The sequence below is a fragment of the Gadus morhua genome, chromosome 16 (assembly GCF_902167405.1).
Source record: "Gadus morhua chromosome 16, gadMor3.0, whole genome shotgun sequence".
Classification (NCBI taxonomy): Eukaryota; Metazoa; Chordata; class Actinopteri; order Gadiformes; family Gadidae; genus Gadus; species Gadus morhua.
The window spans coordinates 3,815,926-3,830,666 of record NC_044063.1 but is presented as its reverse complement, the minus strand read 5'-3'; the positions used below and the strand labels follow the sequence as shown (position 1 = coordinate 3,830,666).

Sequence of the window (14,741 nt, the reverse complement as noted above, 5' to 3'; positions counted from 1 at the left end):
TGTATGCACCTGTTTATTCATTTTTGTGTAATTTCTTCCCTGGCCCAGATATCCAGATGGAAGTGGTAATTCGTCCAAGCAGTCTTTACAGGGTACAGCTGGAATGTCACAGCATGTGTGATTCAACCGGTCTTACGTACACCTGGTACAGGAATGGAATTCCTCAACAATATCAAAGAAGGTTTCTCTGGTTCTACATTAACTCAGACTACAGTGCTTCATGTGCTGTTCAAGGATCCAAACATCTCACCTCTCCATCAGTCTGTAAGAACTCCACAGTACACTGACACGAGTCGGAACGTAATAGGTCTTTAGTGTAACAAAGTACATGTAATTTAAGTATGAATATCATATATGTTGAGGCAGGCTTCAGCCTCAGGGTAGGCCTACCAGTAGTACAGGGTGGGCTACTGCTACTACTGAACATTTCAGATTTGGGTAGAACAGAAACATACACTACTTGCTTTTGATTTCATCCGTATGAAAAGCAGGATAACTACTAAGTTTGAAGCTATCAAATGTGTGAATTAGAAAAATAGCCGACTGCATAGATTTCCCTCTGGATTATAATTTTCGAAGATAATTCAGATAAAGGGCTCTCCAGTTGTTATGGACGGTTCCTTATTCATTTTTATTTCTATTGACATTCTGACCGCAGACAGTCTATAATGTGCCACGTAAAATGACAACCTGCAAGTTGCACTTAAAAATAAACTGGATAAACTGGATTCAATACAATGCTTGGAAATGCTCATGACACTAGCCTTACAACTTCCTAATGCTTTCTTTTTATACTTGGGTACACAAACAAATGTTATATAACTATCTACAGACGCTCCAAAGAACCCCTCAGTGAGTGTCAGGAGTCCCTCTGGTGTAATAAAGGAGGGCAGTTCAGTTAATCTGACCTGCAGCAGTGATGCCAACGCAGCAGCTGACTACACCTGGTTCAAGGACAACCAACCTCTGCTCTGGGAACCAAGTCAACCCAGTAGCAGCGAGGCCAACCCAGTAGCAAAGTACACCTGGTCCGAGGTTCCTACAGATCATTCCCTCGGACACAGTGTCCAAGGACAACAGCTTTCCTTTCATCCCATCCAGTCTTCAGACTCTGGACAGTATCTCTGCACAGCTAAGAATGACCTTGGGACAGAAACTTCCTACCCATTCTCTATTAATGTGAAATGTGAGCAAAAGAACACTCAGAATAACATCATAACACAGATGTTAAAGTTTGTAAAAACCATGTCAACATTAAGATGAATCATCTCAATTCGTCCTGCATTCCATTCAATCCTCAAATGTCTTCTTTATATCATCATTCATATCAATGTACATCATGTTTGATTTACCTCTAGATGGGCCTAAACACACATTTGTGATACCAAGTCCCCCTGGTGAAATAATGGAGGGAGGTTCAGTGACTCTGAGCTGCAGCAGTGATGCCAACCCAGCAGCTGACTACACCTGGTTCAGGGACAACCAACCTCTGCCCTGGGAACCAAGGCGACCTTATACCTTGGACCCAGTCCGCTCTAAAGACAGGGGAACGTACCGCTGCCACGCAGAGAACCAATATGGATATCTGGGCTCCAACTCGGTTTTCATAGATGTCCTGTGTAAGTGGAAAACGATAATAATTGTTACGTCCCTCGCTAGGAAGAGGGAAGACAACATAAAACCTGGTATTTTTGGTAGAGTAAAGTGATTTATTAACACGGAACATGGATATTCAACCACACAAACACACAAATAGAGGAGTTGAAACTACAAAGGAAATCTGTTATATCAAAAAATATATATATCCAAAGGAGGACTCCAGCATACATGCTCATAGTGTCACTTACAAAGGTAAACTGCATAGTTGTTTTCAGTAGTTTGAAAAGCTTACCCTGGCCCAGTCCCCAAGTAGCTAACAAGAGCCTAAATCTACTCAACAAACAATTAGTAACGCACAAACCAACATGAGTCAAGACACAGTGGCAGCTATGATTTGCAGCTTGTAAAATCTGTACTGTCTAATAACATATTTGCTATATCCGGTATTAGAAATGTTTAGCTGCTATTCATGTTTTGCTATATGCCTGGTCAATTAGGAGTCACTGTGATAGTTTATTATTCGACAGCAATCCTATTTTATTATTTAAAACAGAGTTCTGTATCCCACTGACATTGCAGTTTTGTGCGCGGTTTCGTGTCTTAAGGATGTACATATATCATTGTGCTTATGACAGACGCTCCAAAGACCCCCTCAGTGAGCGTGAGACCCCCTGGTGTAATAAAGGAGGGAGGTTCAGTGACTCTGAGCTGCAGCAGTGATGCCAACCCAGCAGCTGACTACACCTGGTTCAGGGAACATGGAGGCTCAGTGGAGGAATTAGGAGAGAACTACACCATCAGTAACATCACAACTGAGCTTGGAGGAAATTATTACTGTGAAGCTCGTAATGCAGTTGGACTTCAGAATTCAACTTTGATGTTCCTTAATGTGACAGGTAATTTGTTCCTTTAAAATAGCACATTGTTTAAAGACCGACCAAACCCTTGAATAATACTTTAGTACCAGCACCATCGATAGTAAGACACAGACTCATGCAACGGCTCTATTCAATTTGTGATTGGCTTTAATTATGTGTTGCCACTTTTATTAACTTTGGTGCTGTACGAGCAGTCTAGTTATTTGAATACCCAGTGTACTCTAGAGTAAGAGTATCCATACTACGTTTTTTCATCAAGTGGAGATCTGTTACATCTAGCCTCTAATATATATATGGACAGTATTTCATCCTTCACATGAATCAAGTGTTAAATCACTGTGTTTCAGCCACACCATCATCAATGCCTACAACTGTGGCAGCAGGAACTGTAGCTGTTTTACTGGCCACCATGCTCCTCGTCATCTTCCTCTGGATGAGGTGAGATATTCTCTATCTCCATCATTTCTCCATCATTATTTCTTCTTCTTCTTCTTCTTCTTCTTCTTCTTATCTCTCTGTTCTCTTCCCCAGAAGAAAGAGGGCTTCTAGGAAAGCGCGTGGCCAGGGAGGAAGGCCAGATACCAGGGAGGAGGTGAGAGACAGGAAGCTATTCCTTACTAAGACTCCTTTACTCCTTCCACTACCGACTAGTGTGGTGGAAATACCCCGAGCCCATACCTCTAAAATCTCATGTACTTGCAGTTTCTGTAACTCCTAGACCATTCGCTGCGAGACCTATGAGACAATATGCAAATACAATGCCCTAGAGATTAGCTTTAAAGGGGAACATTACGCAAGGGGAACCAAATCAAATAGCATGAATGCTTTTTTATAATACTAACGTGACTCTTAGATAGAAACTTGTCAATGGACGAGGTTACGTATTAAAGTTGTATTCACGTTGTGTTTAGTTATGTCTATTCATGCAATGTAGTTTCATTCTAATGAAATAGCATCAACATTTATTAACTTATTGTTACATTTCTAATTTATCATTAAATTAGTTGACTACCCATACGCTGTGGCTGGCGTTATGTGGCAAATTAAATTGTCGGTTAGCCCATTCTACTTGCTGTAGTTTGGTCTGGCTTTGCGAGACTAGCCCATTGCTGATATCTGTGGTCATATAAATCATACCAAAAATAACTTTACGAGCACCGAAATCCCAGACAAGTTGGAGCTTTGGGGCAACTTGTCCAGGTTCCTTTTTTTTTGTGAGATCAAGAGTGATAAATATATATATATATATATATATATATATATATAAATATATATATATATATATATATGCATAATATATCTATATATATATATATAGTGCGATCTTGGCTGAGATCAAGGGGACATACAGAGAGACTTCTGCCAGTGAGCAGAATGAGAAGACTGAGTTATAGAAGTAGTAATGTTTAATCCAAGCAAACAAACTGTCACTGAAACCTAGCAATGATTAGAAAGAGGAATATGTTCAAGAAGAAGAGTCTTAAAGTGAAACCTGCAGCGGCCTTCACTGCGGAAGCACTAGTCACCCCCAACGGTCTCTAAATGAACCATAAAAACATGAGCTTCTGAACAGCCATTTAGGAGTAAAGTGTTTTCTAAATGAACTACTCTGTCCTCTCTCCCCGTCAGTCTCCTCCGTGTCCTGTGTATGACAACGTCTCAGCTCTGACCAATCGCTCGGCTTCTGCAGCACAGAGAGAACCAATAGAAGAGCAGGATGACCCTCACTATGCCAGCATCCACATCTCTCGCTCTAAGAACCAGGAAGTGCCTTGTGGGTTTGCTGGTGTTCTGGTAGAGTCTGATCATACAGAGCAGGTCCTTTACTCTGCCATCAACCTTAAAAGACCCAAGGCTGTCCCTGAATAAGCACCCTGGATAGTTCTAGAAAATAAACTTTGAGGCTTGAGACTTCATCCTCCAAAGGGACAGCTTGTGGAGGCAAAGGCAAAGCCATTTATAAACATGTACAATTTACTGAGTTTCTTAACTTCTCTTTTTCACTTCTTCTTTTCACTGAAAGTAAACTGATGTAAGATCGGTATACCACCCTCAAATAAACATCCCAGAAAATGCATTATTTTGATATAGAATCAGCATAACATTTCTACCAACAAATTTGTATTTTATTGTCAGAATCTTCACAGTGATTGTGTATATTGTTTAGTTTGTTAGTTACTAAGAATATTCCTCTCGCGAGAGAAAAACGCTTTAAATCATTTATTTGTCTGTTGATATGGGTGATGCTATCACAAAAAAAAGAAAATAAATAAACTTATCACAAAAAGTAAGGAAATTTGTGTATGGTTGATTATTTATCTATGGTTACAATGCTCTTTGGCAATAAATCTTATACCGTTGGAAAGCCTGTATAATTCCCTTTCAAATGGTGCCCCATTTGTAAGGAACAACCACTTGTGGGATGAGAAGCAGAGTTGAGTATGTGGGTTGCGCCCTTGAAAAAAATGCCAAATCTTCTCTGCCAATCCCAAACAGCCTATTCTGCCATTGACTCGTTTGCTGTTTGTTGGATCGGATGATTGAAGTTTGAAGAAACAAGACATATTGGCAATTAAACAATTTGTTCATTTCACAAACAGGAGCCTCAGTAGCGTAAGGAAGAACCATACACAGCCACAACAGCCTGGCACCTCCTCCTTATGCTGTCAACAGCCAGATCACACACTGCTGTGGGATGGCATCCCATTCTTCAACCAGAATTTGTCGCAAATCAGCCAAATTTGTACCGGCTGCCAAAACCTAATCCATTCCAAACCTGCCTGGCAACAGATGATCGCGTCCGTTGCCTGGCAACGGACGATCGCGTCGAATGACGTGAAAGGTTCATGAACATTCGCGAACCTTCAAGCTCGTTCACATAAAGTAAAAAAAGAAGTGTGATCTAGCGATCCGTTATCTGTATTATGCTATTTCGTCCTTGACCTGCTTTAAACACTCAGTTTACTTGCTAAATTTGATTAAACAATTAAATACAATACAAATATAAAGTAAAAACAAGTGTTATCTAGCGATCCGTTTTCTGTATTATGTTATTTCGTCTTTGGCAACATGAGCGCGAATGTTTTTTGAAACCCGCTTTAAACACTCAGTTTACTAGCTAAATTTGATTAAACAATTAAATACAATACAAATATAAAGTAAAAACAAGTCTTATCTAGCGATCCGTTATCTGTATTATGTTATTTTGTCTTTGGCAACATGAGCGCAAATGTTTTTTGAAACCTGCCCGGCAACGGACAACCCTTACGTAATCAGTTGTCCGTTGCCTGGCAACGGACAACTGATGACGTGCCCGGTACAAATTTGGCAGCCGGTACAAATTTGGCAGCCGGTACAAATTTGGCGTGACACCTCCACCAAAAGATGTTATTCTATCGGTGCAGCAATCAGCATAGCGTTCTCCACGTCTTCTCCACACTTTGAACCTACGATCCAACTGCTGTGGGCAGAATCTGGACTCCTCACTGAACATAACGTTCCTCCACATGTTCAGGTTCCAGTGCACGTGTTGCCGACACCAGTGCAAACGGGCCTGACGGTGAAGGGCAGTCATGGCAGGACTCCTGGCAGCCCAATGAAACCGGAGTTTGGCTGCTTGTAGTCTGTTCCGGATCGTCTGGGCAGAGAGCCGTTGGCCATATCGTCCTGCAAACCTTGACTGCAAACCTGTAGAAGACAGCCTACGGCACCCAAGTGCTGACAGGGTGATAAAACGGTCTCCAAGGGGTGTCGTCTTCTTGGGACGCCCACTTCGCGGCCTGTCTTTGACATCCCCTGTTATATGGAACATGGCCTTCAGTTTGGAGAGGGTACTAGTGTCAGGTTCCACAAAATGGCAGACGAGAACCCAATAGCACGACAAGAGAAACAGTTCAGGTGAAGAAACATTGTTTATTCCAAGCAGAGGTCAAACCAGGTAGTCAATCCGTGTAGCAAACAAATTCAGTAGGAGCAGGCAAAAGAGAAGGTCCAAATTCCAAACAGGTAAGTCAATCATGTAGGAAGGTCAATCCAGTAGAAGCAGGCAAAATGGAAGGTCCAAAGTCCAAACAGGCAGGTCAATCCAGTAGGCAGGTCAATCCAGTAGAAGCAGGCAAAAGGGAAGGTCCAAAGTCCAAAAAGGCAGGTCAATACATGAGCAGGCAGGTTCAGGATCAGAATGAGAAGACGCGGGAGAGCTAGGTAAACACACTAGACAATCTGGCAAAGAACTGAGGGAAATGGACCGGTACATATACTGAGGGGCTGATTAGCTGATGAGGAGCAAGCGAGTATGGGGGTGGGGCAGGCCAGGTGAATGAAAACAGCAGGTAATGCAGACTAGGAGGGAGTGGCAGTCTGAAATGACATGAGTTAGTGTGGCAAAACAGGAAACAGACAAATGAAAAACTAGAACCTTGCTGAAGTTGTGACAACTAGGGATCGCTCCAACTAATGCCGCAACTTGGTTTTGCAGAACACCAGCTTGAAGTTGCCCAATCAGGTGCCAATCAGGCGCCTTTTTTCCCCTCGAAATAGGTCCGAAAAAGTCGGGTCGTCTTATATTCGGGGTCTAGTATTCAGAGCGCATCATCTCTTCTTCGCCTCTCCCTTTAAATGTCAATACACATTCGCGGCCCCAGGTGGCGCCAAAAATTGGTTCCGGGAAGGAGTAGTCCAGCGTCCTTAACAACCGGCCCGTTACCGGTGTTTAAAGATGGAAAGACAGGCTGGCCATTTAGAGACAAGTGGCTCAAAAGTGGGTCAGGTCAATCAACAACAGTGGAGGAGCTATGATGTCCATTTTAAAATAATGGTCGTCAATAAGGCAGAGTCAAGTAACAACTGCCAAGCTGCCAAGAAGTTCGGGGTCACGGAGGGTCACGTAAGAAGATGGCGAGCACAAAAACAACGTCTCAAAGATGCCAACAGTCAGCGCAAATCTGGTCTGCAAATCTTTTTTCTAAATGTTTGTGTTGAAAACGGGGGGTCTTCTTATAATCAGGGTTGTCTTATGTTCGGACCAATACAGTAGATAAGTTGTAGTTATCATGTCCTCTCTCTCCATGGTTTATCAGAGCTTGCTCGCGCCACTCCCTGCCACGGCGCTCTTTAATAAATCACCTCTGAGACAGGCCTGTCCACACAACCTGGAGCCTACTGTCTCTCTACCTCTTTCCCTCTCTCTATATACTCATACCTCGCTCGCTCTCTCCCTCTGTCTCTCTACCTCTCTGTATACATCTCAACCTCGCTTTCTCTCTCTATAGCTCTGCCCCGCTCACTTGCTCTCTCACTCTTTTTATCCGTCTTTCTCGTTCTACCTCAACCAGGACGATACGCAGCCTTTCCATTTACTTATCCCTAACTCCCTCCCTTTCCTTCTCTCTTGCTCACACTCTCCCTCCCTCTTTTGTTTTTCCTTATCAATCTCTCTCTCCCACGCCCCCCCCCCCCCCCCCCCTCTCTCACTTTCACTCCTCGTCTCTCATTCATCTTACTTCCTATTCTGTCCATCCCCCTAGGTGAGTGTGTCGCACAAAGTGTCACGTGATGACGTCCGCAAAACACAAATCTGTAACGGGGGGTATAGGCAGGACCCAAGTGCACAGACTGCTGGTGACAGGGGAGTCCAAAGGTTTTATTAATCGCACAGCTGATCAGGGTCGGGCAGGCAGAGTAAACAGGGACAGGCAAGAGTTTGGGAACCAGCAGGCAATCAGGTAGACTGGGGGTACCGTCGCCGGGCGGGTAGTCGGGCAGGCGAGGGGTCGATATCCACCAGGTACTGTACCCCACGTCCACGGCGGTGGGAGCGAAGGAGGCGCTGGACAGTGTAAACCGGACCGCCGTTGACAAGCTGACGGGGAGGAGGAGGCGGAACGGGAGGAGCCAGAGTGCTCTCCTGGACGGGGTTGACTCTGGAGACATGGAATGTCGGTTGGATCCTCAGGGACCCAGGGAGCCGACGGCGTACCGCCTCCGGGTTAATGACACGAGGGATGGGGAAGGGGCCTACAAACCTGGAGGCCAGCTTACGACTCTCCAACTTAAGGGGGAGATCGCGGGTGGAGAGCCAGACCTTGTGGCCAGTCTGGTAGACAGGGGCTGGCGTACGGCGCTTGTTGGCGGCGGCAGCGTTGCGGTCCGCGGATTTGCGCGCCTGGTCCCAGGTGCGTCTGCAGCGGTGAATGAGGGCTTGTACAGAGGGACAGGAGGACTCCTGCTCTAAGTCGGGAAACAGGGGTGGCAGATACCCGTAGGTGCATTGGAAGTGAGAGAGGCCTGTGGATGAGCAGGTGAGGGTGATATGCGCAAACTCTACCCAGACTAGCTGGTCGGACCAGGAAGCCGGATTGCGGTTCACCAGACAGTGAAGGGTGGTCTCCAGATCTTGGTTCACCCTCTCGCTCTCTCCATTGGACTGAGGATGGAAGCCGGAAGACTGGCTGATGGAAGCCCCAACTAGGCTGCAAGACTCGCTCCGGAAGACCGACGCTGGGAAAGGACCGCCCCTGCTCCCACACCGGATGCGTCCACCTCCACTAGGAACTGACGCTCAGGTTCGGGGATCTGAAGGATGGGGGCGGTGGTGAAGCGAGTCTGATGGAAGCCCCAACTAGGCTGCAAGACTCCCTCCGGAAGACCGACGTGAATTGGGGCCTCTGATCAGAAACGACATCAGTGGGCAGTCCATGGAGGCGGAAGACTCGGGTCCGTTGAATGCCGGGATTAACAGGAACCGATCAGCAAACCACAAATCAGTGTCCTGGCTGGCCGCAGCACAGGCAGAGGTTCTGCCTCCGTCTCCTCTCCTTTTCTTCCGGTGGGAGATGGGTGCGACCCACCTGCATGGGCTCTGGATCCCCCTCCCTCCAAGAAGCAGATGAGGTCATCGGGAAGGAGGCGTGGGTTACTGGGAACCTGGGGAGAGGAGGGCTGCGTGGCGGGGTAGGACGTGACGGAGCCTCTGAACGCCTCTCCCTCCTACGAGCCTGGATACGGAGGTCGAGGCTGGTGGCGAGCTCGATCAGGCCCTCCAGTGTAGACGGTGGGTCATTGGTGATGAGCTCGTCCTTGATGTGCCCAGCCAGACCCCGCAAGAAGACATCACGCAGAGCGGATGGGCTCCAGTCGCTCATGGGGGCCCTGGTGCGGAAGTCAATGGCGTGGTCCGTGACTGAGCGGCTTCCCTGGGAAAGGGCAAACAGATCCCGTCCGGCTTCGGCCCCCAGAGGTCCGGTACCGAAGACTCTTCTGAGCTCTTCGGCGAAGGTCTGGAAAGAGCGGCAGGTGGGGGTCCCTCTCTGCCACTCAGCTGTGCCCCAAAGACGGTGGTGTAAGATGGTATAAGCCACCCGGGCTTCTTCGGAGGGGAAGGTGAGCGGCTGAAGGGCGAAGATGATGGAGCAGTGGCACAAGAAGGCGTTACAAGTGGTAGGGTCGCCATCATAACGCTCGGGAATCCCCACATTGGGCTCACGGGGACGAGAGGTGGAGCGGCAGCGCCTACTTTGTAATCCTATTTGTAGATAAATAGTAGATAAACATTAACACTCAACAGAAACACACAAAACAGCAGAAATCGACCACACACAGATACACAGACAACACCAAACACATTAACACACACACACAACACACAACATAAGCTGTGGGACCAGCAGGTCCACCCCCCCCCCCCCCAGGTGTGGAGGAGGCGATGGGAGTCTGAACGCCCTGTGGAGCTACCAGGGGCAGGCCGCTGACGAGCTGGGCTTCAATGAGGGGTACATGGTGACCATCCTGCAGAAGGCCCAGGGGGTGGACTGGTGGTGGGCCTCGCTCTGCGGCCGCGAGGGCTTTGTGCCCAACTACTACTTTGGGGTATGAGGGTATTTTATTATTACTCTCTAATTATTAATTATTCTTTATTAATTAAGTCCTATTTGAAGCCAGCCGAGTACTGTGAGCTTTGCTCCCTTCCAACAACATGGTTCTAGTTGATGCTTGCGTCACGCTTCAGATACGAGGCGAGATTTGTGCAACGTGTGCTTTGAGCTAGAGAAGAAAATAATTACATGGTCAGGTTTGGATGGTCATGGACCGTGTCTCCCTTTTGTTAATTAAAAACAAAGGTTTGAGCTGAGATACAAAGTGGAAATAACAAACATAGCTGTGCCCCTGTAATTCATTCAGGAATATTTTGCTTGTCTGTCTTTTCCTGCAGCTCTTTCCAAAGGTCCGTCCTAAGTCTCTGTGTTGATGCGTCTCTCTGGGCTCACGGATCAGAGGACGTCGTTGTCTCATCTGGTGTTCTACACCATGTCCCTCCACCAGGGGGAGCCAGGGAGTTAGGCCTGGCCTTTACGAGTGGCCAGGCGGACAGGTAGACACGTGGACAAGGGGAGGGACTTCAACTGGTTTGCAACTGCTGCAATTGTGAGGAGCACAAGAAGAGGTGTGCGTAGGGCGTTTCGTTGATAGCCAGTTGTGGAAAATAGTTAAGTGTCTAAAACTAAAGTTTAAATCCATCTAGTGACGCCTCACAAGTTGTCTGTGCGAACTAAAATAAACTTTTAAGTGTCTGTTGTGTACTTTTGATTGCGAGTGGAGATATTTAGCCCGCCAGACGGACTGGATCAGTTAGCTGACCGGACCAGTCTAGCCTGTAAGGGAAGGGAGTTGGTTCAATCCCAGACAGGGGTGGCCAGATGAATCACAGCTTCACACTAAAAGTCCCGATAACATAGAAATTACTTTACTTTGTACTTTGATGGCAGAACTTGCCTTCACCTTTATGTAGAGGTGTAGTTTAAATGTATCCTTCAGCATGGGCCACAACCTGGTTGCATACAATGACACTCTTTTAACAGCTGTGAAGAGAACTTATTCACCTGGTGGCCATACTGGGTAGTTGGGTGGGTAAACCTCTTTTAGAGGCTTCGAAAATCATGGCAACTCAATGCATCTATTTCTAGATCTGCATTCCATTTGAAATTAGTTTGGCAAACCATTTAGGTAGCATTAAGAATAAATATCTATTGTGTCCACAAAGCCCCAATGATTATAGAAGGTTTACCCACCCAACTGACCAACATGGCCAACGCTTTTCACAGTTTAGTCTGTTTTTTTCTGATATTGAAAATGTACAGCTCTGATGGATTTCCTCTCTATTTTGCTCTATATAGCAATCGTTTATGTGTATGAATCTGAATCTTGTTGAATAAATATATATCAGGAAGAATGTGTATTTTGACCTCCGGCAGCCTTTTTTACGGGCACAGAAATACTCAGTATCCTCTCCAAGTTCTCCATTGAGGGTTCATGTATTTTAGTACATTTAAAAAATAAACGTGTTGATGATGAATGCATTCCAAATGTTTGTAAAGTAATGCAGATCACAACTTTCACCACTATGTGGCAGTAGATAATCATATTGACGCATTTGATGGAGCAGGCTATTCAAACTCTATATATATTCTATTTCTATAATATATCTATCTTATCGCAGCTTTATATATATTTAACAACTATATATAATCCAAATATACAAAATTCAACCCCTATATTCTTTATTATACCTCTATATTTTCTATCTATATTCTATATATTCTATATCTTTATTCTGCATCAAACGTTATCCTATATCTAGTTTAGATTTTTATTCTATATCTATATTCTACATCTATATCCTATATAATATGACTATATTCTACATCAAAATGCTATATATTTTCCCTGCTGTTCAACTGTAGGTGACCCCTAGTTATTTTCAGGGTAGCTGATAAACTGCACTGCTTGTTTAATGTGGTCTGGGTGAATATCTTCCTTCTACTTTGCATTTGACTCCCAGGAAGGAAGGAAGAGCTTGAACACCATTGTTCTAGTTATTAACTTAAACTGCAGGCACAGAAGTTTCCACAGACTTTTTCTGTCACACCAGCTACCTCCTCTACAGTAAGAATATTTTTTGCTTTAATCGTACTTGTTTACTTAGAAAAGTAACATTCATATATCAAGCACAATAACCAATTCATTTGATAAGATGAATATAAATAACAGTCATAGGACTATGTATTTTTTTAGTTAAAATTAATACATATTTTGTTTATATCTGTAGAACAACGCCCTGAGAGAAACAAATTATGAATCTTAGAACAGCTGCAAGAGGCTTTGTAGCTTTCCTTCTGTCATTACCAGGTTTGTACATTTACGTTGTGAACATTAAGTTGATCTGTTTCAAAGGGTAACATGACAAGCAACCCGAATGAAGAGAGGGTGAAACAACATGTTGTGAATTCATCTAATGACATCTAGAGTATTGACCTGTTTTAAATAACAAATGTGTTCTGTTTTACTGAATATTGTAGTGTTGCATTTGAGATTTTATACAGGCTTCTTGACCATTTCCTGATTACGAGGCAACTCAGAATTCAGTACATCATTGATGGGTTAACTTAGTTCCTATTTAAAGTGCAACAGGCTTAAGTTGAGTCTGTGAACTTATCGTTAGAAGCCAAGATTGGTCTCCTGCCTTGTATTGTGTGTGTTTGTGCACTCAATCCCTTGATGAGATGTAGGACGATGTATCCATGCTGTAGCTGGTTTATCAATAGCTGTCTCACTGTATTCATCACTACGTGTATCACAAGCATTTCACTAGCTGCATATTGTTGGTGACCATGTTGTTCTGGGACGTTTCTCTGACAGCTCAGTGTTCAGCATGTATCTCTAGTTGAAGCTGCACCAAGCCTCCATCTCATATGTACCTTGTGATCATGCATTTCATCTGAAACATCATTGTCAAGGGGATGTGTTTATCTTTTTACAGCATTACAGAGTAATGATGACTGGGCATATACTTACCCATCTAGTAATATCTGCGCTTTGAGAGGATCAACAGTTGAAATCCGCTGCAATTATAAATACCCTTACACAACTACAGTGGAGAAAATACTGTGGTTTACTACTAAACACAATGAGCCAGTTGATCTGAGAGATGATACAGACTACACAGGTCGTGTTGAATACAGCTGTTTTAGGCACAGCTGTACCTGGAGCAGCTGTACTGGAACGTGTAAACTGATAATCAAAGACCTGAGACAGAGTGACTCTGCTGAATACAAGTTTAGGATTACAACAAACAATGGAGGGGCATTAAGTGATCTCCCTGGAGTGAAGTTATCTGTGACAGGTAAACATTGATTACTAATGAATCTATTCAACGGTGTGTGTGTGTGTGTGTGTGTGTTTTTGTGTGTGTGTGTGTGTGTGTGTGTGTGTGTGTGTGTGTGTGTGTGTGTGTGTGTGTGTGTGTGTGTGTGTGTGTGTGTGTGTGTGTGTGTGTGTGTGTGTGTGTGTGTGTGTGTGTGTGTGTGCGTGTGTGCGTGTTTGCATGTCTCCAGATGCACCTGCTTTTTTTTTTCTGTTTAAACAGTACTTTTTTTTAAATTCATTTTGTGTAATTTCTTCCCTGGTCCAGATCTCCAGGTGAAAGTGATCATTCCTCCTTCCAGTCCTAACAGGGTACAGCTGGAATGTCACAGTATGTGTCATCTTGCTGGTTATGTTACATACATCTGGTACAGGGATGGAACTCAAACACATCAAGGAAGGATCGACTGGTTCAACATTAACTCTGAATACAGGTCTTCATGTGCTGTTCAAGGATCCGAACATCTCCCCTCTCCATCAGTGTGTAAGAGCGCCACAGTACACCGAGGCTAGACGTGATGGGTCTTTAGTGTAACAAAGTACATGCAGTTTAAGTATGAATGAAGAACTATCGTCCATGTTGAAGCAGGCTTCAGCCTCAGGGTAGGCCTACCAGTAGTACAGGGTAGGCTACTGGCACTACTGATACCATTTGTTAATAATAACATTAGTTTAATAACTAATGAAATATAACTGTCAACAGACGCTCCAGAGACCCCCTCAGTGGGAGGGACTCCCCCTGGTGTAATAAAGGAGGGCAGTTCAGTGAGTCTGACCTGCACCAGCGAGGCCAACCCAGTAGCAAAGTACACCTGGACCAAGGTTACTACAGGTCATCCCCCCGGACGCAGTGTCCAAGGACAACAGCTTTCCTTTCATCCCATCCAGTCTTCTGACTCTGGACAATATCTCTGCACAGCTGAGAATGACCTAGGGAAAATAATATCCTACCCATTCTCTATTGATGTGAAATGTGAGTAAACAAACACACAGGATAACATCATAACACAGATGTTAAAGTTTGTATAACCATGTCAACATTAAGATGAATCATCTCAATTCGTCCTG

At 44.6% G+C, this 14,741-nt stretch overlaps 1 protein-coding gene and 3 long non-coding RNA genes across 27 annotated transcripts in view; 3 read left to right on the top strand and 1 right to left on the bottom strand.

The window, feature by feature from the left end:
* Positions 1 to 14,741, top strand: part of LOC115560660 (sialoadhesin) — a 265,788-nt gene that overhangs the window by 223,968 nt on the left and 27,079 nt on the right. For all 24 annotated transcript variants that reach the window (XM_030380082.1, XM_030380091.1, XM_030380083.1 and 21 more), the window contains 2 exons: positions 1,416 to 1,619; positions 2,235 to 2,273. In XM_030380082.1, coding sequence (XP_030235942.1) covers positions 1,416 to 1,619; positions 2,235 to 2,273 — 243 coding nt within the window. The remainder of the gene's footprint in view (positions 1 to 1,415; positions 1,620 to 2,234; positions 2,274 to 14,741) is intronic.
* LOC115560738 (uncharacterized) lies at positions 49 to 14,643 on the bottom strand. Its single transcript, XR_003979831.1, has 3 exons — positions 14,379 to 14,643; positions 5,974 to 5,977; positions 49 to 262 (listed from the first exon to the last, which is right to left on the bottom strand). It is a non-coding gene; the product is annotated as an uncharacterized LOC115560738 (long non-coding RNA).
* On the top strand, positions 8,135 to 11,826 carry LOC115560737 (uncharacterized). Its single transcript, XR_003979830.1, has 2 exons — positions 8,135 to 10,343; positions 10,687 to 11,826. It is a non-coding gene; the product is annotated as an uncharacterized LOC115560737 (long non-coding RNA).
* LOC115560731 (uncharacterized) lies at positions 12,297 to 13,263 on the top strand. Its single transcript, XR_003979825.1, has 3 exons — positions 12,297 to 12,416; positions 12,580 to 12,659; positions 13,170 to 13,263. It is a non-coding gene; the product is annotated as an uncharacterized LOC115560731 (long non-coding RNA).